This window comes from Bos indicus x Bos taurus, chromosome 1 (assembly GCF_003369695.1).
Source record: "Bos indicus x Bos taurus breed Angus x Brahman F1 hybrid chromosome 1, Bos_hybrid_MaternalHap_v2.0, whole genome shotgun sequence".
Lineage (NCBI taxonomy): Eukaryota > Metazoa > Chordata > Mammalia > Artiodactyla > Bovidae > Bos > Bos indicus x Bos taurus.
The window spans coordinates 82683740-82704918 of NC_040076.1; the positions used below are offsets into that span (position 1 = coordinate 82683740).

The 21179-nt window shown below is 51.1% G+C and overlaps 2 protein-coding genes and 1 long non-coding RNA gene across 5 annotated transcripts; 1 reads left to right on the forward strand and 2 right to left on the reverse strand.

Moving 5' to 3' along the window:
• Positions 1 to 323: 323 nt before the first annotated feature.
• On the reverse strand, positions 324 to 9041 carry ABCF3 (ATP binding cassette subfamily F member 3). Of its 2 annotated transcripts, XM_027539572.1 has the most exons (21): positions 8933 to 9041; positions 8551 to 8698; positions 8331 to 8410; positions 7803 to 7849; positions 7539 to 7636; positions 7318 to 7440; positions 6880 to 7146; positions 6486 to 6566; positions 6338 to 6397; positions 6184 to 6240; positions 6049 to 6071; positions 5883 to 5938; positions 5569 to 5769; positions 5393 to 5469; positions 3345 to 3389; positions 3131 to 3263; positions 2438 to 2526; positions 2244 to 2335; positions 1936 to 2068; positions 1711 to 1798; positions 324 to 1622 (listed from the first exon to the last, which is right to left on the reverse strand). In XM_027539572.1, exons 1-21 carry the CDS (start codon positions 9003 to 9005, stop codon positions 1464 to 1466), a joined length of 2130 nt encoding a protein of 709 aa, XP_027395373.1. In that variant the 5' UTR covers positions 9006 to 9041; the 3' UTR covers positions 324 to 1463. The 2 variants fall into 2 exon arrangements, with proteins under 2 accessions (XP_027395373.1, XP_027395381.1); XM_027539580.1 differs by lacking the exons at positions 7318 to 7440; positions 7539 to 7636; positions 7803 to 7849; ... (1 more) ...; positions 8551 to 8698; positions 8933 to 9041 and having other exon boundaries at positions 6486 to 6593; positions 6891 to 6979.
• LOC113891504 lies at positions 9004 to 10196 on the forward strand. Its single transcript, XR_003510777.1, has 2 exons — positions 9004 to 9706; positions 9974 to 10196. It is a non-coding gene; the product is annotated as an uncharacterized LOC113891504 (long non-coding RNA).
• An 850-nt stretch (positions 10197 to 11046) lies between these two features.
• AP2M1 (adaptor related protein complex 2 subunit mu 1) lies at positions 11047 to 20093 on the reverse strand. Of its 2 annotated transcripts, XM_027539594.1 has the most exons (12): positions 19898 to 20024; positions 17881 to 17997; positions 15807 to 16072; positions 15007 to 15089; positions 14587 to 14592; positions 14260 to 14395; positions 14028 to 14169; positions 13405 to 13524; positions 13165 to 13300; positions 12964 to 13061; positions 12310 to 12421; positions 11047 to 11656 (listed from the first exon to the last, which is right to left on the reverse strand). In XM_027539594.1, exons 2-12 carry the CDS (start codon positions 17952 to 17954, stop codon positions 11522 to 11524), a joined length of 1308 nt encoding a protein of 435 aa, XP_027395395.1. In that variant the 5' UTR covers positions 17955 to 17997; positions 19898 to 20024; the 3' UTR covers positions 11047 to 11521. The 2 variants fall into 2 exon arrangements, with proteins under 2 accessions (XP_027395395.1, XP_027395405.1); XM_027539604.1 differs by lacking the exon at positions 14587 to 14592 and having other exon boundaries at positions 19898 to 20093.
• Positions 20094 to 21179: the final 1086 nt, after the last annotated feature.

Sequence of the window (21179 nt, forward strand, 5' to 3'; positions counted from 1 at the left end):
GAAACACTCTGCCACTGAAGCTTTGGCGGCATTTCCAGGGACTCTAAAGAATTGGGAAAACTCAGACAGGGACCACAAGCTGGTGAGGGGTGAAGGGGCTGACAAACAGGGATGCACAGACCCTACCCCGGATGGCCCCAACTGGCCCACATGCAGGTCTGAGGTTGGAAGAGAGTGATGGGGCCTGTGGTCCTTGGAACCATGAGCATGCATGTGGCCAGAGACATGCCTAGAACACCACATCTTGAGGACTCCTGAGACAGGGGCTGAGGAAGCAGGAAGATTTAGTGACCCTTCCTGCTGGCTGTGCAGCAGTCCACTGGTGCAGAGCCTTCCAGGTTTATTCTCCTTTACCCCCAGACAGGTGTCTCCTCCCCAGTGACCTGTATCACACGACCCGCAGTGGCTGGGTTAAGATCCCTTGGTTGAACTTTGTGATGACAATTCTCCACGAAGCCGACAAGTTCCTTCTGTTGATGCTGGTTTCTCCGGTCATTAAGAGGAAAGCAATTTTAGTGTCTTCTGCACGACAATTACATACAGTGGCTGAGTATCCAGGAAATAATATTTATAAATCATACTACTTCTGTTAAACAACCCCCTCTCCCCATTTAAACACTGGTTAATTTGAAACCAAGATGTTCTTTTTCTTTGCCTTAGACTCCATTCTCAATTCCCTACTTCCCAGGCCTCTCCTATGTGGTTAAGAGAAAAAATAAGGAACACAAAACCACTCAAGCAAAATGGGGACAGTTTCTCACTTTTCTCTTTGGCCCCAAATGGTCCAATTCAGAGAAGTAGAGTGAGGCTGGGCCAGAGATCACTGGAGAAAGCAGTTGGCAAACCATGTCTGAGGCCAGGTTGCAGAATCAGCTTACTCGCTCAAGCAGTGGGGCTGAGACAGAAGAGCCCAGACCCCTTAGCTAAGCCTTGGCTGGAGAGCACAGCACTGCAGTGATGGAATACACTGCCCTTCATTATAAGCTTGGTCCACTGCAAGGTCGACCCCCAGCGGCTTTGATGACATCTCCCCCCAGGGACAACAGTGATGCTTCCATGGCCTCCTCCACACGACGGACACAAATGTCACAGGAAAATGCCAAATCAGAGACTGCACTCCTTAACCATGGGCGAACACTGCAGCCCTGCACCAGGAGCAGCAGAGTGAGCAAGGGAGATGCAGGGATATTTAATTTACACAGTGGCCACTCAGAGCCCAGTTGCAGCGGGGACAGTGGGAGGGCAGCGCCCCCACTCCCTTCCCCTTGGAGGACCAGTCCTCAAAGACCCTTAGGTGGGGCTCCCGGGTTGTGCAGAGGATGCTCCAGTCAAAAAGAGAGATTTATGAATAAGGCTGTCCCCAAAGTTGGGGGAAGTTCGTGGCAGGAGATGGCTGCCTACATGGTGGCCCAGGGGTCTGAAAGACAGTCCATGTCCTGGGCACAGTCCTCAGCCTCGTGGCCCTAGAGGAAGCCCTCACGGCGGAACTGTTCCTGGAGAAGAGCTCGGTACTGATCAAATCCCCCCTCAACCCGGGTGACGCCGCCTCCTTCGCACACCCACAGCTCCCGGCACACCAACCGGATGAAGCGCTCGTCATGGGACACCAGAATCACACCACCCTGCAAGACAGAGACCGTGGGGCTCTCAGAGGGGCCCAAAGGCGTGCTGAGGCCCAGGAAAGAGTGGGCAGTGTGAAGGTACACTCACCCTGAAGTTGTTGAGAGCACGGCCCAGAGCCTCAATGGTCTCCATATCCAGGTGGTTTGTGGGTTCATCCAGAATGTAGAAGTTGGGACTGGAAGGCAGAACCCAGAAAGGTGGGAAGTTAGGGGGCTGGGAGAAAATGAGCTCTGCTACCAAGGCAAGACAATCATTTTCCACTGGGCAAGAGCAGGAAAGTGGAGGGCAAAAGCTCTAGTCAAGGCGGCTCACCAGGGCATGGTCATCTGAGCAAAGGCCACCCTGCTCTTCTGGCCCCCAGACAAACTGGCAACAGGGCGCACGGCCAGTTCTCCAGAGATGCCATACCGGCCCAGTTGGTGACGGTACTCCTCCTCAGGCCGTCCTGCAATAGGCCCCACCCCACCGTATGGGTTCCAGGCCCAACTCCCTCCCTTCACCATCCACCCAGCCCCACCCCCAATGCCCACATCCTTACACCCAGACTCAGCAACCCAAGGTAAGCCTAGGGGGAGGTGTCAGGCCCAGCCCTCTTTCCTCAGCTCAAATCCCTAACGCACCAGGGAACTTGCGTGCTAGCAGTTCCACAGCACTGACGTTCAGGTCCAGCTGCTCCACGTGGTGCTGGCTGAAATAGCCAATCTTCAGATTCCTGCAGACAGATGGGAAGGAGGAGAGGGGATGGAAGGCAATGACCATAAAGGAGTGTAGCTACAGCACAGGAGGGGTTGGAAAGCGGAGGTGTGGGCCCTACCTGTGAGCATGTCTGATGCCCCGAACAGGTGTCAGGTCCCCCATAAGCAACTTCAGCATGGTAGACTTCCCAGCCCCATTCTCCCCAACCTGTAAGATGACACATGAGTATATAAAGAGCATCCCTGAGTGCGATACAGAAGCAGAGGAGATGAGAATAGATCCCAGATAGTCCCAATGACTCCAACAACTAAAAAAAAATATTTTTAAGGAACTGTAGAGAAAAAATGAAGGAAACAGTAAAGCTGTGAAGGGCACCAATACCCAAGTACCCACTAAGTGCAAGGGAATTAATTCTCCCAATAGCAGAGCAAGCTGGATGTTATCTCTCTTTTAAGAATGAGAAGTCTGCTTAGTAACCAAGCTAAGAAATAGCAGAGTTAACATCCCAAGTCTGACCCTGAGCCATGCTCTCTCCTCTATGTTCCAGTTAGGAGGACACTCAGAGCTGAGACCAGTAAGATAAAGTACTGCTCTAAGTACTTATAAAACACCACAGGCCAGGCTCTCTATCTATGCTGCAGAGTGGCCCTGTGAGGCTGGAAGAGGGACCAGGACAAGTACAGTGAAGTCCTCGGCCCAGGCTCTGACTCCTACTCCTGTGGACCTTCCCTCCCACGTGACCAATCCACAATACAATCTCCACACTGGGAGAGTTCACTCCCAGCTCACAGAACAGAGATGGTAGCCATACCACACAGATGCGGGATTCAAGATCGGCAGAGACGGAGAGACGGCTGAATATGACATGCTTTGGGTCGTAGTAGAAGTCCACCTCATCCAGTTGCAGGATTGGTGGTGAGAACTTCTCAAATCCATCGGGGAACCTGCAGGAGGTGGGATGATGAGCCTGAGGGCAGCCCCAGAAACAAGAGCTTCCCCACCTGCCCCTCTGACCCAGCACTCACTTCATCACTACCTCCAGCTCCTTATCCACAGGTTTCAGCTCTGGTCTGAGGAGAGAGGAGACAGACTAGATTTGTGACTTTAAAAAATGGATTTGTTCTTATCATACAAGTAATACATATGCCGAAAAGAACAGAGGTTTTTTTGGGGGGGTAGGTTTTTGTTTTCCCAGTTAATATACTATATGTTTCAATGTCACAAGATCCTAAGTCTTACGATTTTAAGCTCCCCTACCACCTGTATGTCTAGAAATGTTGCTTCAAGATTAAACTTCCAATACTCTTTTGGGTATATAACTGAAAAAAAAAAAATACTGATTGGAAAAGATACACGTATCCTTGTGTTTACAGCTATATTGTTTACAATAGCCAAGACAAAGAAACAACCTAAGTGTCCATCCATCCACAGATGAATGGATATACATATACACACACATATACAATGTGTTGACAAAGGTCTGTAGAGTCAAAGCTATGGTTTTTCCAGTAGCCATGTATGAATGTGAGAGTTGGATCATAAAACAGGCTGAGCATCAAAGAACTGATACTTTTGAATTGTGGTGCTAGAGAAGACTTTTGAGAGTCCTTTGGACTACTAAGATCAAACCAGTCAATCCTAAGGGAAATCAAGCCTGAATATTCACTGGAAGGACTGATGCTGAGGCTGAAGCTTCAATACTTTGGCCACCTGATGCAAAAAGCCGATCCATTGGAAAAGACCCTGATGCTGGGAAAGACTGAAGGCCAACAGAAGAAGGGGGCAGTAGAGGATGAGATGGTTAGATAGCATCAACAACTCACGAACAACAATTTGAGCAAACTCTGGGAGACAGTGAAGGACAGAAAAGCCTGGGGTGCTGTAGTCCCTGGGGTTGCAAAGAGTCAGACACGACTTAGTGACTGAATAACAACTCAGCCATAAAAACAGAATGAAATTTTGCCATTTGTAATAAACGGACTTGAAGACTATGCTAAGTGAAATCAGTCAAGAGAAAAAGAAATACTGTATGATATCACTTATATATGGAATCTAAAAAACTAAAATCTAAAAAAACAGATTCACAGATATAGAGAATAAACCAGTGGTTACCAGTGGGTAGAGGAGAGGGAGGGAGGAGCAAGACTAGGGTAAAGAATTAAGAGATACAAACTCCTAAGTATAAAATAAGCTACAACGATATACTTATTACACAACACAGAGAATATAGTCAATATTTTATAAGTAAAAATGGAACATGATCTTTAAAAATTGTGAATCACTATGTTGTACACTTGAAACACATAATATTGCACATCAACTATACTTCAGTAAAAAATGCCTCCAAAGCTCAACATCATTAGTCACAAGGGAAATACAAATCAAGATTTCAAAGAGATATCACTTCACATCCACTAGGAGGGCTACACTTCAAAAGACATAATAAATGCTGGCAAAGAGGCGGAGAAATTGGAATCCTCATATACTGCTGGTAGGAACGTAAAATGGTGCAGCTGCTGTTAAAAAGTTTGGCAATCCCTCAAAATCTTAAACATAGAATTATTACATAACCCAGCAATTCCACTCCTAGCTCTGTACCCAAGAGAATAGAAAACATATGTCCACACAAAAACTTGTTCATAGCAGCATTATTATTCCTAACAGCCCAAAACGGAAAACAATCCAAATGTCCACCACCTGATGAATCATTAAACAAAATGTGGAGTAACTGTGCAATGAAATATTATCTGGCCAGGAAAAGGAGTGAAGTACTAATCCAGGCTACATGATGAACTTCAAAAACATGACATTATGCGAAAGAAGCCAGACATAAAAAAAAGGTCACAGGGAGGAATCTGTCTATATGAAATGTTCAGAATTAGCAAATATATACAGACTGAAAGTAGACTGATGGTTGCCGAGGTCTGGGGGCAAGATGCCTTCCTGCAGGGAAGGAAGTTAAAAGTGGATTTGTAGGAAAGGAGAGATCTAGAAGGGGAGGCTAAGATGAGAACTGTAGGCATTCCCTACAAAATGAGAGGAGTCAGGGCCCAGTCAGGGACACTGTACTCACAGTTTCTCCAGCATCTTGAGTTTGCTCTGCACTTGGGAGGCTCTGTTGGCATTGTAGCGAAAACGGTCAATAAAAACCTACAAGTGGACAAGTTCAGGCATATTCAGCTCCCTCACCCCCCACGACTCTAGTACCCATGGGATGGGGTGGGTCCCCAGTCCTGCCTGCTCTCCCACCTGGATATGCTGGCGATACTGTTGCTGGGCCTCATATTCACGCTGCTGATTGAGCAGTCGCTCCTGCTTGCTCTTGATGAAGGTCTCAAAGTCTCCTCGGTAACCATCCAGCCGCTGGCTGTGCAGGTGGATGATGTCTGTGGCTATGGCATTCAGGAAGTTGCGGTCGTGGGAGACGACCAGGATTGTGGAGGGCCACGTCTGAGGGGGTCACAGGATGGCAGGCCCAGTTTGGGAGGGCAATCAGCTCCCAAACCCCAGAGGCCTTGGAGACAGACACTCCCCAGACCTGCTCCACACCTGGAGGCACTCACCTGCAAATAATTCTCCAGCCACAGGATGGCCCTTACATCCAGCATGTTAGTGGGTTCTGGAAAAGCGGGGGAGGACATGTTTGGGATTGAAGGGCCAGAGAACTGGAAACTTGGACAATGCCACCCTTCTGCACCCCAAGGTCAGAGTGCTGCATTTCAAACTCACCATCTAACAGCAGCAGATCTGGCCTATGGAAAAGAAGAATGCATGGTTTGAGGTTTCAGGTCAGCGACTTGTCGCCACCTCCCAAGAGACAAGCTCATCTTCCATAGTATCCACATACAGGTCCAGGGGACTCACCTAGCAAATAGAGCCCGGGCCAGGGCCAGTCTCATCCTCCAGCCACCTGAGAACTCCCTAAAGAGACAGAGCTGCATCAGGGGCGAGTGTTCACGAGAAGAGGCAGAGGCACAGTCAACAGTGTTCAGAGCCAAGAATGGTAAGGGCCACTCACCGGGTGGGCTGCTGCTGCATTTTGGGGGTAAAGCCAAGCCCAGCAAGAATGACTGATGCTCTAGGAGTAAAGAAATCAAAGAACCTGATTGGAACAGGTAACAGAAAGGAAAGATAAAATCTGAAGGAAGGAAGGGAATTTTAAATACCTGGCAGGTGCTTTGTCAGCCTCGATCTCCTCCAACTTGGCATAGATTTCTGCCAGCTGTGCAGCTTGTGAACCCTCAGCCCTAGGAATGGGGGGAAGAGCAATCAGGCTGAGCGGGAGAAGTTTACTACTTTATCCTGCACCTCAGGACAGCTGCAAAGCAGGCTACTGGCTGCACTGTTGCTGGGACAGGAACAGAGCACAGGAAGGACTTGCTCACAGCAGTGAGGGCAACGGCCACCATGCCAGGAACAAGGAATGCACAGCACCACCGAGCCAAACTCTAAGCCCTGCTGCTTACTAGGATGGGTATTCAAATGGCGGATTGTGCCAGCATGGCAGGCACTCTGCGAAGCACAGCTGCTGCTGGTCAGTCTGTCCCAGGGAGCCCTCACCTGCCAGCGGCAATCTGGGCGTTGAGCTCCCGCTCCCGATGCAGGAGGTCTTCTCGCACCGTGTCACTCTCCAGCACACTCTGCAGGGCAGGGGTGTCATCTCCAGCAACTTCTTGCTCCACATGCAGCAGGGAAATGTGGGCTGGAACCCGCAGGCTCCTGGTGGCCAGCATCTTCAGCAGCGTTGTCTTCCCTAGCCCATTCCGACCCACCAGGCCATAGCGGCGGCCCCATGCTAGGTTCACATCTGCTCCAGCCAGCAGAACCCTGTACGGGTAGCAGGAAGACGACAAAGGGGGCTCTAGAGATAGCTACACAGCAAGTATAACACAAGAAACCTAACTATTTTTAGCCCCATTTCACCGCTCCAAATTCTCCTTTAACTGTAAAAAAAAAAAAAAAAAAGTCAGCCCCACTCCCCCACAGCCACTCCCTCACCTATCTCCAAAAGACACATCAAAGTTCTCAATTCGCACATCGTAGGATTTGTTCTTTCCAGATGATTCCAACCGACTTTCCTTTCGGCTGCCTGCCTGGCTGGCTGATGCCTCTTCCAAGACTCTTAAAGGGAGAAATGGATGGCTTTTAGCACTCCCAAGCAGCCTTCCATCTCAATAGGGACTGCTCTGCTCTCTTCTCAGCCCTTTTCACTAACTCACAGAGGGCTGCTGGTCTTGAGTGTGTCCTTCTCTGAGCGCTTCTCCTGCTTTGCCTTCAGTCGAGCCTCAGCTTTCTCTAGCTTCTTTGCATTCACCGTCTAAGAGTCCAAACATAATGCATTTCATCCTATGGTGTAGGCTCAAGGACTCAGGGAAAGTCAATCAGAAATGCCCCAGGAATATACTCCAATATTTAGAAACAGTCAACTCTCACCCCCACCATAGACACAGACCCCTCCCTTTCTTCTTCCTCTCCCTCCTCACCGAGGACTGTTCCCTCTTTAGCAGACCTGGAAGTTTGGTGCCACAGTCTGTAAGCGATAAGAAAAGCAGTCACCTTCTCCCTAAGGGAACGGAAACTAACATTTTCAGTGGCTAACATGAATCAGACACAGACACATACATTTAAAGGAAAGCTTTACAAATCCTGGAGATAGGTATCAATTCTCTCAACACTTAAAAACTCAACTCACAGATTAAGGATACAGCGGCTAGGAGCAGTTAAGCAACTCCTACAAGATCATGCAGTAGGTTAGTAAGCTGCAAAATTGGGAAGTGAACCTAAATCTGTCCAGCTCCAAGACCCATGGGTCCTACCACACCCAAGAGCTTGGAGACCTCCCCAATCTTAATCCCTTTATTAATGGCTCATTTGCCCTCAGTAAAGACATCAACTAACTCCTACAACCTTGTCCTGTGGAAAAGAGGTAAGAAGAGTCCTGAGCCCCAGAGGGCAGATGGCTAGGGGGTGGAGGACGTAAGGCAGCTAGTTCAATCTTCCCTCTCTCTCACCGTAGTTCTCTGTTATCTTTGACAACTGGATGGGGGCGTCTAGCAGCACCTGGCTGTTTCCCTGCGTCTGTGGTTCCGCCCTTGAGGGTAGGGATAGAAAGCAATGGGTTAGAAGAGGAGGAAAAAGCTCTATGGCCATCAGACCTTGTTCTCTCACGTCTTGTCACCTGGCCGTCCGCTCTCCCATCTCCCCCACGAATCCCCCTGCCCTGGCACGTACAGGCGCAGAGTGTTGTACATGCGCTGGCACACGGCCCTGATGCCCGCGTCATCCTTGCTGTCCCCGGACACCTCCTGCAACAGTTCCCCCACAGCTTCCACCAGGTCATCCACAGACTCGAAGTCCGCACTGCCGCTGTGCAAGACGCCTAGGGAGGGCATGTCAAGACACGAGGAAGATACCAGGTAAGGTGGACATACAAGTAGTTTTGGTCCCCGTACTGCGGCCCCAGTCCGGGCTCCAGACCCAACTGGTCCTCGGGACAAGAGGTCACACAGAGGAGAGGCCTAGCGGCGGTCCCCGCCACTGCTCTGCCTTAGTACTTCCCCCCGCCCTGACTTCCACTTCGGCATCCCCAGCGCGTTGATTCGGTTCGGCTCACCCGTCACGTAGTCGAAGACCTGTCCGTCAATTTCGGGGAACTCGCTCCGCAGGATTTCAGCGCAAGTCGCCATGTTCCAGTCGGGCTCCCGTCCGCGCAGTCGCTGTGAGACCCCGGTCAAGGCCCGCCTCCTACCGGTGCCCCGAAAGCTCGCCCTTCCTTCCAAAGCGCATGCGAAACGGTGACGTAAGAAAGGCGCGGAGTGCGCAGAGCCCGGTGGGCGGGGCAAACGGAGCTGGCGGTACCGTACGCAAGCGCCGCTCAGAGTCCATGCCGAGACGCACTCTCTGCGCTTGCGCGACTCTTTTTCCACGAAAGAATTAGCCACATGTGCGGTTCTCAGACTTCTGGGAGGTGGAGATCCTGCAGGCGGCGAGGGCGGGGTGCAGGGAAGCTCGCGGTTTATCAGGCCATGAAGGGAACCTCCCGAGAAGGGCGGTCGATAAAGCACTTTGGCCTTACTAGATTCTACATGTTCCCCAGAAACGCGTCAGCCGCTGCGTGCTTGTCCATTTTGGAGCCCGCTGAGAGCATTGCTGACTCACGCTGGTGCCTGAGTTCTCAGAAGCCTCTGGCGCCTTTTTGTGCAGTCGCGGATTTTGTTCGGTTTTCAGGCCCTACGGGCTGCTTGTCTTGATCAGGTAGCCAGCCCGCCCGCGACCTCTCACACTTGACGGCTCAACAGACTTAAGCGAATAACGCCCTTTGGGTCTTCCATCACCCCCGGGCACTACCTCACTGACCGCCAGTGGGCAAGAAAACCAGATCGACAAGGTCTGTGTAATTTCATTAGTATTTATTATTCCCAACCTACACCCAAAGCAGACTTCTCCGCAACTTGAGTCTCAGTAAGTGACCGTAAAAGGGTATTGCCTTTCAGTGTTTCTCTCAGGTAGAAGTTAGGCATTTCCTCAAAATGCTACCGCTTCACATTTAATGTGAATATTCTTCCAAACTGGCTCCAAAATTGTCAAAGTCACACCCATTCATCGTTTTGTCATTGAGGAATATTACAAGATTTCCATTTTATTTGAAACACAGGGAAAGTGGAATTCTAACGGCAACTACAGAACTATCTGGTTTCTTCAACAACACTGCAAAAGCTGAGGGAGAACCTGTGGCTTTTAAGATTTAAGAAGCATCCACCAATCAAGGAACCTTGTTTGGATCCAGATGTAAGTTGTGACAGTTTTTTTGTAGGACACTTAAGCATGAACACAGATTGGATGTGACATTAAAGAGCTAATCACAAGTTGAACCACTATGATGGGAGTTCATTATATATTTTCTACTTGTTTGAAATTTTCTTAATAGATTTCTTAGGTTTAAAAAGGCAGAGACCAAGCAAGGGAAAACTGGGGATGGCAGATCTTTGCTCTAACACATTAGCAGAATATGGAGCATTCCCCTCAGGGTCCTGTTCACACAATTCTTTGGCAAGGGGAAGGCATGGAGGGAGGAATTATCTAAGAGGCCTGCCTGCCTGTTCAGTGACCCCATGGATTGTATGTAGCCTGCCAGGCTCCTCTGTCCATGGGATTTTCCAAGCAAGAATACTGGAGTGGGTTGCCATTTCCTCCACCAGGGAATCTTGCTGACACAGGATCGAAGCCTGGTCTCCTGCATTGCAGGTGATTCTTAACCCCTCAGCCATGGGGGGCGGGGGCAGCCCGTAAGAGGCCCGGGAAGAGTGAAATTTTTCCTTTTTACAACATACCCACCAAGGTCTGGGAAGCTTGAGTAACTGGGAAGAGGATAAAATTAAGAAGTCAGTCAGTTTCTAAGGATGGCTGGGAAGACCAAATGTACACCTTCCTTAATCTCTGCTAATTAGAAAAATACCTGCCTAAAACTGAGAATGGTTTTAGGTAAGAATCTCTACCTTCAGGGAACTGGGGCCAGGTGGGGCTGCTTGCCCTTGAGGCTATCAGAGGGCGTTCTGGGGGAAATACCTGTTAGGGTAAGGGCTTGGTTGGCCCTGAGGGACATAACAATTAAGATATGACAAAAGAGTTTAGAAGAGAATTCCACTCAAGGCTGAGTTAAGACAGGGGAGGGGCAGTCCCACCAAACCCTCTCCACTGTAGCTCCCACTTCAACACTTAGCCAGCAGCTCCGTTCTACAGAGTTTATTAGGTTTATAACTGGACGAAGTCACACGTGTACAAAATGAAGCTCACACTATCCCAAAGCAGAGTAGGAATTGAGGGCTGGGGATCCGTTACTGGCCTTTGGGGGAGCTCCGAGGTGAGGGGCAGCCAACCCTCCCACTCCAGAGATGTGGCCATAGGAGAGGGGAGGAGAAGGAGCCCACTTGGCTTTGGTCACAGAACTCAAGAGCCTGGCAGTGGGCTAGGGCAGGCAGATGGATGGTGGAGCAGGAGCCTCTGAAACCACCCCATTCAGGGAGCCCAGGGACTGCTCCACCAGTCCCACTTGCAATGTGGTTGGTCCAGACCTAGACTCGGGGGCTAGTGCAAAGGGCAGGCAGCAAAGCAGGAGGGAGGAGACACTGATGTGTGGTGGCCAAGGGCACCCAGACCTGTGGAAGAGGGTGGGTGGGGAGGTGGGCTAGCGGCCACCAGGCAGCTAGCAGCGGGTCTCATAAATGCCGCTGCGGCCAATGTAGCGCACCCATTTGATGACATCGTGGTCGCTGTAGTTCAGCTTCGGTTCAAACACCTTCAAGTAGCGCACCTTGAGACCAGAAGGTGCGAATGGCACCTGGGCAAGGGATAGCTCCAGTTAGGGATGTGGCCTTCCTTTCATAGCCAGTCTCCTTGGGGAAGTTCCACAGCCCTGCCCTACCTCCTCTCTCTACTAGAAGGGTTTGAATGACTGGGACCCTGAAAGAAGCTCTGGGAAGCTGGGATGGTGAGAGGTCCTCTAAGAGGCTACTAAAGAAGAAAGCATAACTAGCAATCTATGATTTGGGTTTGAAGTCAGGCCCTGCCTGTGATGACCTGAATCAGTTCCTTTAATCAGGAGGTGACAGCAACCAAAGACCTACCTTAAAATATACTTATCCTGCTCAGTTTTATGGACTTAAACAGTAAGGTGGAAAAAATTACATGTTTAATGTGCATAAAGCAAAGTCAGCCCATTTTCCTGTCTTGTGTCTTACTGAGCATGCAAGCAATCTCAGTTTTTCCTAAGAATTGTTTTATGACCAGCCAAAGGAAGTCAAAGATTTTTGTCAGTGTGAATATCAATTTCTAGGAGGAAGCCTGCAGGGGAAGGAATGGGTCTGTGAACTGAAATCACCTCTCAGGGGTCTCAGTTTCATCATCAGCAAGGTGGTAGGTGCAGAGGTAGACTGGAAGGATTTCTAAGGTCTTTCCTAGCACACATTGCTCTAGGCCCCTTCTCTGCCGTACCTCAAAGTTCATTGAAATGGGGGGTCGAGCCCATTTCTTCTTGTCGTTGGTGGGCAGCAGCTCAATCTCAGCGCTGATTTGCGATTCCTTCATGCCTGCCATGCGCTTGATCCTGGAAACACAGGGTCAACAGGCAGCACGGGCCCCTAGTAGCTAAGAAAAGCTTCAAGGGGGGTTGATGCCCCTTTAAGGAGGTTGTGGGGGGAAAAGAACCCAGAAGCTCAGGGGAGGTGCCAGGGCAAGGCAAGGTGCTGAGGACTCTGATAACCTCTTGCTATGAAACCTTGGGTCTGTTATTCCTTTAGCACTGCGGGCTGCATGCAGTTTCTGCTTAGACACATGGCCAAGCTATCCCTTGCTCTCTACTTCACAGAGGTACAAGGGCAAATGGGGAAACATTAAAGAATCATGACAAAGCATGCATGCAGGTACCCCAGTGCAGGCATGTGCACAACTGCACAGAGGTACAATGGATGAGAACACAACCGGGGCTCCAGGAGAAGCAGTCACCCCCACTCGCCCAATACACACACACACACACACACACACACACACACACACACACACACGTGCGCGCACAAAAGGTGACACTTAACAAGAGGGTACACGAAGGTTTCTTGAGCCCTATTGTGCCCTCATGAAGGAAAGACTCACTTCCACACGATGGCGTTCTCACTGGCCTTATACTTGGCCTTCCCCTTCATGCAGATTACCTGCACCCCACTAGTGTTCAGTGGGGTTGGGATCCGCACCTGGAAGTGACACACATGTCAGGGAGCTCTGTTGAATCCTGACATCACCTGCCTTTATTCTTAGAGACAAGTGCTTCCTCCTCCCTAAGCCCCTTATCCTCACCTCAATCTTCTGAGCCAGTAGTGAGGGTTTGAAGTTGGACTTAATGACCACCTTGACCTCCAACTTGGTGCGTCCCACTTCCCGAACTAGTGGGATCACGCGAAAAGGAAGGATGATGTCCTTGGTGGTGCGATACCTTCAGGGGTGTGACAGCTTTAGGTTGGCACAGCAGAGCCTGTCCTCCCCCCTCTCCCCGCTCTCTGCCAATAGCAACCCCTGCTCCTCACACCCCATTGGCACCTCATGAGTTCAAATTCTCCATCTGGTGGGATAAAGCTGATGCTGCGTTCAGAATCAAACTTGCTGAGTCGCACACACTGGTGGAAGGTGCAGTCATCAATGGCAATTGATTGCTTCCCGCTGCAAGCAGGGATAGAAGGTCTTGTTGGTATACAAGGATGGCAGCAGTGAGTCGGGCTGGGAGACTACCCCACCCACAAAGGCTGCAACAGCCTGGACAAGGCTTGCACTGTAACCTATGGAAAGCTGCCAGAATGCAGGTTTCTCACTTGGGGGTCCCTTTCCTAGAGTTACGGATGAGTGGAAGCTTTGCAAACTCATTATCTTTTGAGAGTTTTGCTGTGTGGAACACAAAAGTTTCAGGCACACTGGGCAGAGGCCATCAGTATGTACGAAGAATCTTGGTCCTTGGGACCAAAAAAAGGGGCTTACTCTGAGTAGGGTGAGGACAACCCCCTCATCTCTTCAACACAAATACTAAGAGCAACCAGCCAAGCACACCCTTGGGAAGTAAGAGTTTGCATTACTGCAGACATGCAATCTAGAAGGAACCTGTGATTCACCAGGCTCTGCTCAGCCGTCCAAGGTCCACCCTCTCCCACCAGCTACCCTGCTTCGGGCACCTCTTGCTTGTTTCATCAGCTGTGCCTTTGCCTTGCTTCTCAATGACGATCTTGTCATTCATTCCAAACTTGCACTCAGGCATGCCACTCAGATAGCTCTTCATCACTACCCGGCCTGACACATGGGCGCTCAGGACCTGCCCTGGTGATGGACAGATAACCAGAAGCAGCTGAGTCAGGACCAATATCCTGCCCTGGCTCCCCTCCAGCTTCATCACGCGAGGGCCCTCACCTTGCGGGGACATGAGGAGGTTCACACTCTCCAGCACATCCAGGAAGAGCTCATTCCGGCGATACTTGATGCCCTCCCGCCGCCAGCCAATCTGCCCTGTCACCTGGCTGGTGATCTGAGACTGCTCTTCTTTTGTCTACATGGGGCACAGAGACAAACAACAAGGCCTCACTCCTCACCCCCTTCAATTCTCTTATCTCCATCCCCACTCCACCCTCATCCCCTCAGCCTTCTAGTCCACACCGTGTGACCCATCTTCCCCCATGGGGCAGGGCCTGGAGAAAACTGAGCAAAGCTGCAAGGGTGGAAGCTGAGGGAACAGCTTACCTGATGCTGGAGAACACAGAGCCAACACGGTGCCCACAGGAAGCAGCAGATGAGTGCAGATGTGAAGAGGCAGGCAGAAAAGAAGGAGAAGGCTATAAGGCCTGGATCCTAGAAGGGGGCCCAGGCTCTCTCCTCCTGAGGAACATCAAAGCCTCCAGAGCAGCCCACACCCCACTCCCCACAACACAGAAGGAAACTGCTTGCACTGTATTCCCAGTAACAGAAACGCTGAGTTGGCAAGCTCCAGGGGTGGGAGAAGGCCACACAGAGCAGAACAGGCCTGCAGTCAGGGCAGAAGGCTCAGGCCAGCACTTCCTATCAGGGATGGGCTCATGTGTCAGCTCAGAAAAGGCTTGCGGGCCAGCCGGGGTGAAGGGCGGCTGGGCTCCACCTTGACTATAGCCTGGACAGTATGAGTACCTGGCTTTTGATCCCCTGCTGGGTGATGAAGGTTTTCAGTGCACCTGTCTCCGAGTTCTGTGGGTAGCCAAAATCTAGGATTTCTGCAAAAGGAAGGGATTCATCAGCTCCTAGAAAAAGCTGAAGGCTCCTACTTCTCATCCCCCCAGCCTGGATACATCTGGCCAGCATAGCTCTAAAAGACATTGTAGCATCATCTACAGCAAGGTTTTTCTAGCTTTGTAGCATTTACTCTAGAATATATGCTTTATAAGAAAACAGTTAAAACATTACATTTTTTTCAAATAGAAAAAAATCAGAAGAGTCACATGGCCAGTGGGTAAGAAGTCCAGAAGCCCTAAGCCCTTAAAATACAGAGTGTTGATGTGGGAAGGTGGAAGGACTCCGTTCACTTAAATCATACCCTACAGAGGAAACAATACATCCAGAGGAACCTGCAATATCACATCCTAACCCAGGCTCTGAGGCAGCTCTTGATATGGAAAGCTGGTAGGACAGTCAGTGTAGTAAGGCCCAAACCACAAGGTTAAGAGAATGAAGTGTGCTTAACTGAACAGCAGGAGGACCAGCCACCAAAAGACCTTTCGGTCTTCCCCCACCTCTACTCGCTAGCCTATTTCTGTATTCACTTCAGATCAGTCTTTAGGTCTGGATTTGGACTGTCCTCCTCCTGGCTCAAAAGACCATATAGGAAACAAAGTTTAGAGGGCACTGGAGCGAGCCTCAGACCTACTCCCACCTCCAGGCCAGGCCCCACCAGGCTTTTTCCCACCCTGGACCCACTGCCCCACCAGCCTCACCGTCCAGCAGTTCATATATGAGCACAAAATTGTTCTTGATGTTCTCTTCGCTGATCTTGCCAAAGTATGCAGCCATTACGTCACACATCTTATAGAGGAATTCGAAGACCATGGCAGCATTGACATTCTGCTTGGTGACAGCTGCCAGCCAGATGTTGGACCGTTTAACGTGGAAGAAACTGGTGCGAGCGATGTTGGTGACGGGGCTGCGCACCTGCTGCCGGGCGTGGATAACATTGACCCGAAAAGCGTCCACTGCATTCCTCCTGAGAGAAAAGAGGGCACAGAGGCTGCTCAGTACAGGCAAACCTCACTCCGTGGGGATCAACCACAGCTGCTAACAAATAGCCACCCTCCTCTCTGCTGAAGCCTGACACATACTCGAAAGCCAATGCCTTAACTGTCGGGCCAGTTTCTAAGATTCCTCCCAGCAGGGGCTCAAGAGAAGGGCCAGAGCCAGGCTGACATCTGGCCATGAGAGACAGGAAGTCAAGTGGCGATGACAGTAGGGCAGATAATAAAGTGAGGTCTATCGGATTTAGAGGAAATATGTTCCTGACTCCCATGCCTGGCTGCAGTTTCCCTGCTTCCACCTCTATAGCTTCTCAGTAAGCTCCAGGCCCAGAAAAGAGAGAGACACTGCTGCTTCTCCAGTCATTCCACCAGCGGGGAAGGCTGAGTCCTCCAGAAGGTAGCAAAGCCAGCATGCCTTCAGAGAAGGCTCTAATATACTAAGGGAAAAGCCAAGGGGTCACAGAGCTGGGTCACCCATGCTTGTCCAGGATCTAATTCCAGGGCAAGTTCAGGGATGAAAAAAAGAATGAAGAGAACAGTGATGGGGGGGCAGGGCCCCCCACCCACCTGTGCCTGGGCAGCAGCTTGACAGGCCGCTTACCTATTGCTACAGCAGCCAATGAGATGGGATGAGAGAAATGACGCCACCGAGAAGAGGAGAGTGACAGTAACGAGAGAGAGGGTTAGAGACACAACACACTGGGGTGGGCAGCACACACCATGCGGCGGAAGCAGATGGGCAACAGGCAAGGGGTGCAGAGCACAGCAAGGCATGCAAGACAGTGTGTGCCCTGGTAGGCTCAGCCAGGCCCTCCAGGGCCAGAGGAGGGGTGTGGATGGGTACAGGCATGCCAGGCACTGCCATGTCTCTAGCTCATGCCCCACCACCACCCAACAAACAGGCACAAAGGCCAGGCTATCCCCATTAGCCACGAAGCTGGGAGCCACTGTAGCAGGCCCATCTCTGACTGTCTAGTCTAAGCAATTCTAGGAAGAAAAACAGGGCAGCATGAACCAGAGGAACCTAATCTCATTAGAGCTCCTGAGGCTAGGACAAGTCCCCTCTGTCAGGGAAGGTCAGTGGCATGCAGGTGGGGCAGAGTAAGTGAGGCTATGTCTCCTCGTAGAGGTCTGACGACACAGACAAGGAGCTGTTCCTGGTCTACTCTGATAGACCAGGAAAGCAGCACAGCCTCCCTGCTCATCCCTTGGTGACCCAGAGAATGCCTCAGGCTTGCCCAGCACCTCTCTTCCTGGAGTGGCCCAGAGGAACTGAAAACAGCTGAGTCAGCAGCCTGACTCCTGAGAAAGGGAGTGGGAGAGGATTCAGCAGCCTGAAGAGGCTTTCAAGTCCAGTGAAGGCTCTCACCACAAGGGCTTTTGAGAGCAAGACTTAGATTAGTACTGCCAGCCTGACCACTAATTCCACCCGCTAGAGACAGATCTCCCTTCTCAAAGGAGGGATCAACCCTTCAAGCAAAAGCACTCATCTCCAGCAACTAGGTCTGTCACTACAGGGAACAGGAGGCAGCAAGGGTAGGAGTTCCTAGGACTGTGGGGGTCCTGCCATTTCACAGGTCCCACTGAGTGGCCAGCAACTAGCTGCTTGGCCAATACCACCAGACCTAGTGGGAACCAGGCTGTAATAGCTGAGCATCCAGGATGCAGCAAGGGGTGGGGAATAGTCCAGATCAAGCCTCTGGGAGAAAGAGACCTGGCCCTGCATGCTGGAGAGGAGGGATGGGAGTGGGGGCACAGCTGGCTCAGCCAGGGCACTCACCCGATGTCATCTCGGTAGACCCGGGAGATGAGCACCTCCCCCTTGTGATTATAGATGAATAAGCCTCCAATCATGGCGGCAGCTCAGTCTTCGCAGCCCATCGCTCTGAGAAGAGACCTAGGATAGATGGGGGCAGTGTAAGGGAAGGCGGCAGAATCCGAGCCCTGTCCCCTAAGGGGCTGTCCAAGTCACTGGCTGGGCCTTTTTCCTGACTCAACCCTCCAGCAAGTGACCCTACAGTCCTCTTAGCCAAGCCCCTCCCTTTCACCAGGCCCCAGTTCCTGTTTATCCCATACTGGAAGGGAGAAAAGGAGAGGGACTTAGGCCCAGGATTCTAAGGCCATTCTGACCCTCCCTTTCCTGGGACTGAGCCCAGAGTAGCCCCCTCCCCCTTTCACAGCGCTGAGCTCAGCAAGGCCCCTTCCTGTGCTGACTCTCAATCAGGCTCTAGCTGGTGAGTCACTGCAAAGGCCTGCCTGCGGGTGCAGGAATGGCGGTAGGAATTACTCCAGCTGGTTCAGGCCTGGGGCCCCCAGGCAGAACTTTAGGAGCGCTAGTCTCTCAGGCTCCACTACCCTTCAGAGAAGGCAGCAGGACCTGAACCTCTGGCTCTCTAATTCACAAAAGTCTAAACATTCTAGGAAAGGGTGTGCAGGGATTGGGGAGGAGAGAAGAGAGCCCTAAGGCCCTGACATCAACCCAGGAGTGCTGCTCCAACCTCTCCCAGGCAGTCAAATAAACAAGTAAAACAGCAGAGTAGAAAGGCCCCAGCCCTGACAGACTACACTTCAGTGACCCAAGCAGCTTATTAGTTATTTCTGACCACCTCTCTTTTAAAGATCCTTCCAGTGAAAATTCTGATTCCAGACCTGCAACATAATTCATTTCTGACCTGTATGCCTAAAAACAAGGGGCAGAATCCCGGAACTATCTAAATTACTTGGGTCCAACTGATTTAGATTGTTTGCAAGGAGAAAAAGGGTTAATTTAATTCTAGATTTCCTGGATTAGCCTTGGTGTTAATTTCACAAGAGGGGCAGTTTAGGAGACTTTCAGTTTCTAAACTGGAAAATAAAGTGTATTACTATAGCAGTCAAGGTGTCCCAGGCTGAGAGAATGAGAAGTCTCTCAAAGTGGTTGGACACTTCCCATTCCTCAGTCCCAGAGACCAGGAGAGAAAGCGCAAAATGGAGGTAGAGCCCTGGGCAAAGAAGCAAGTTCACAGGGATCAGGTGGTAGGGAGGGCAGGGCATCAAAGCAGAGATGGGGCCCAGGTCAGGAAAGGAGTATTTAGTTAAGGGATAGACTGGCAGCAACAGCCAGGCAGTGTACTCAGGTGAGCCCACAGCAGCAACAGAGCTGGTGGGGGCACCTGGAGAAAAGAGTTTCCAGTATGGCAAAGGTCACGGCTTTGAAGAGGAAAAAACAGCAGGGTGAGACTAATAGTGGTGAATAAGGGAAAGCTGAGGAGACGTAGCTTGCTGTGGTACGCAGGTGTATAAGCATGCGCGGGTGGTGGGCTTTTCGCCCCGGGGAGGAGGACATCACGGGTAAAGATGGTTCCACGGCATGCGGGGGCTGTCACTCAACTGCAAGGAGAGGGTGCCGCAGAGTGGGGAGCTTGTCACAGTCCAAGGAGGCGGCACAAAGAGGTGTCACCGTCCTAGGGGATGGGGGAATTGTCCTTGCCCCGGGAGGAGGAAGCGCCGAGGGCTAGGAGGTTGTCACGATCTCAGGGAGGGGGCCGCCGCGCGGCGTCTCTGTCTGGGAGGATTCCAGGAGGGTCTCCCTCTCAAGCGAAGCTCCGGGCGGGTCAGGTGGAGGGCACCGCTCCACGCCTGTCCTGCAACCGCGCCCAGGGCTCCCCCGCCCCGCCGTCAGCTCCCTTTCTGATCTGAAGCCTGAGGCCACTCCCGGGTGTGGGCTGCTTTCCGCGTAGCGCAGTGCAGTGAACGGCAAAGCTGGGCAGCCAGGGAGGCGTCCTCCCTCACCCCGTACGGCCAGATCCCGAGCTCACCTGGTGTCCGCGGCCCTCTGCTCGGCCGGCCCGGCCACTCTCCGGATCCCAAGATGTCCGCCCGCCCCCTGCTCGCCTGTCCGCTGCCTCGGCTTTCACTGCAGTGTTGCGGCCCCGCCCCGGCCTCAACTGCGCGTGCGCGTCCGCCGACGGCGTAGACTACAAATCCCGACAGGTCTCTCGGCCTTATCTCTTAAAATTTTAAGCTCCCCTAGGTTTGGCAGAACTACAACTACCGACAGCCTTCGAGACTCGAAGGAGGGACTAGGCGTGCCTTGGGCGAGGAGTAGGAGGGGCTTTATTCGGCCCCACCCGAAATACACAATCCACAATACGCTGCTATGCTCACTTCCTTTTCCTCATTGAGCGTTCTGGGAATTGTAGTCTCTGCAATCCCTCTTGTTCGTCTTTCAGAGTTTGTGAGAGCCTCAGAGGATTACTGCCATTTGTTGAAGCCCATCTGTTAAGCCTTGGATTGCTGTAGGCCTTTCAGTCTCCAGAGTCCGAGGACTGATTGTCATTTTACTCACACACACACACACACACACACAGGACTGGCAGTATAAGTGTTTGTGCTGAGTTAACTGCTTTATAACATCACCTCTGATTTTCCCAAGCTTTTTTGCATCGTATATTTGTTCTAGACATGAGCCTTTTCCCAGGAATCAAGACTTAAGGTAGGGGGCAGGGAGTAAGGCATCAAATATTTAGAAGAAAAGCTAAAATTTTTCAAAATATGTTTGTGTTCTACCTCAGCTATATACCTATGGGACTATGAGGTCCTCAAGGTCAGGACCTGTGTGTCTTCTACTGACAGGCATATATGTGGCTTAGAAAACTGTTGGCAAGTTGAGTTTAACTGGACATGGTATTTGAAATCCCTTCTTTGATGAATAACCTTCACATCCAAGCTAAGAGGAGGCAGAGCCAATCCTAGCACATGAAAGGCCTGCCTGGCTCTTGCAGGACCTGAAGAACATCTGTTGGCTCTTCTCTTTCTGTAGGGAGAGATACCATTCTGCCTTCCTTAGGCAGGGCCGAGCCCATCATGAGAGGAAGCAAGGGCAAGAAAGGGCAAGACTAGTTGCAAATCCTACTATTCCTAGCATTCTCCTGCTAGAAACCAGAATATGGCAGGATGAAAATCTGACCTCCTACAGATCAGGGTCACAGTCTTAGGCCATTAAGTGACTGAATACAGGCACGTCTAATTCTTGAACCGGCACTCAAGGCTTACTCCTACCTTTCTAGGAGCTTTGTCCTCAATACATACCCTAAAGAA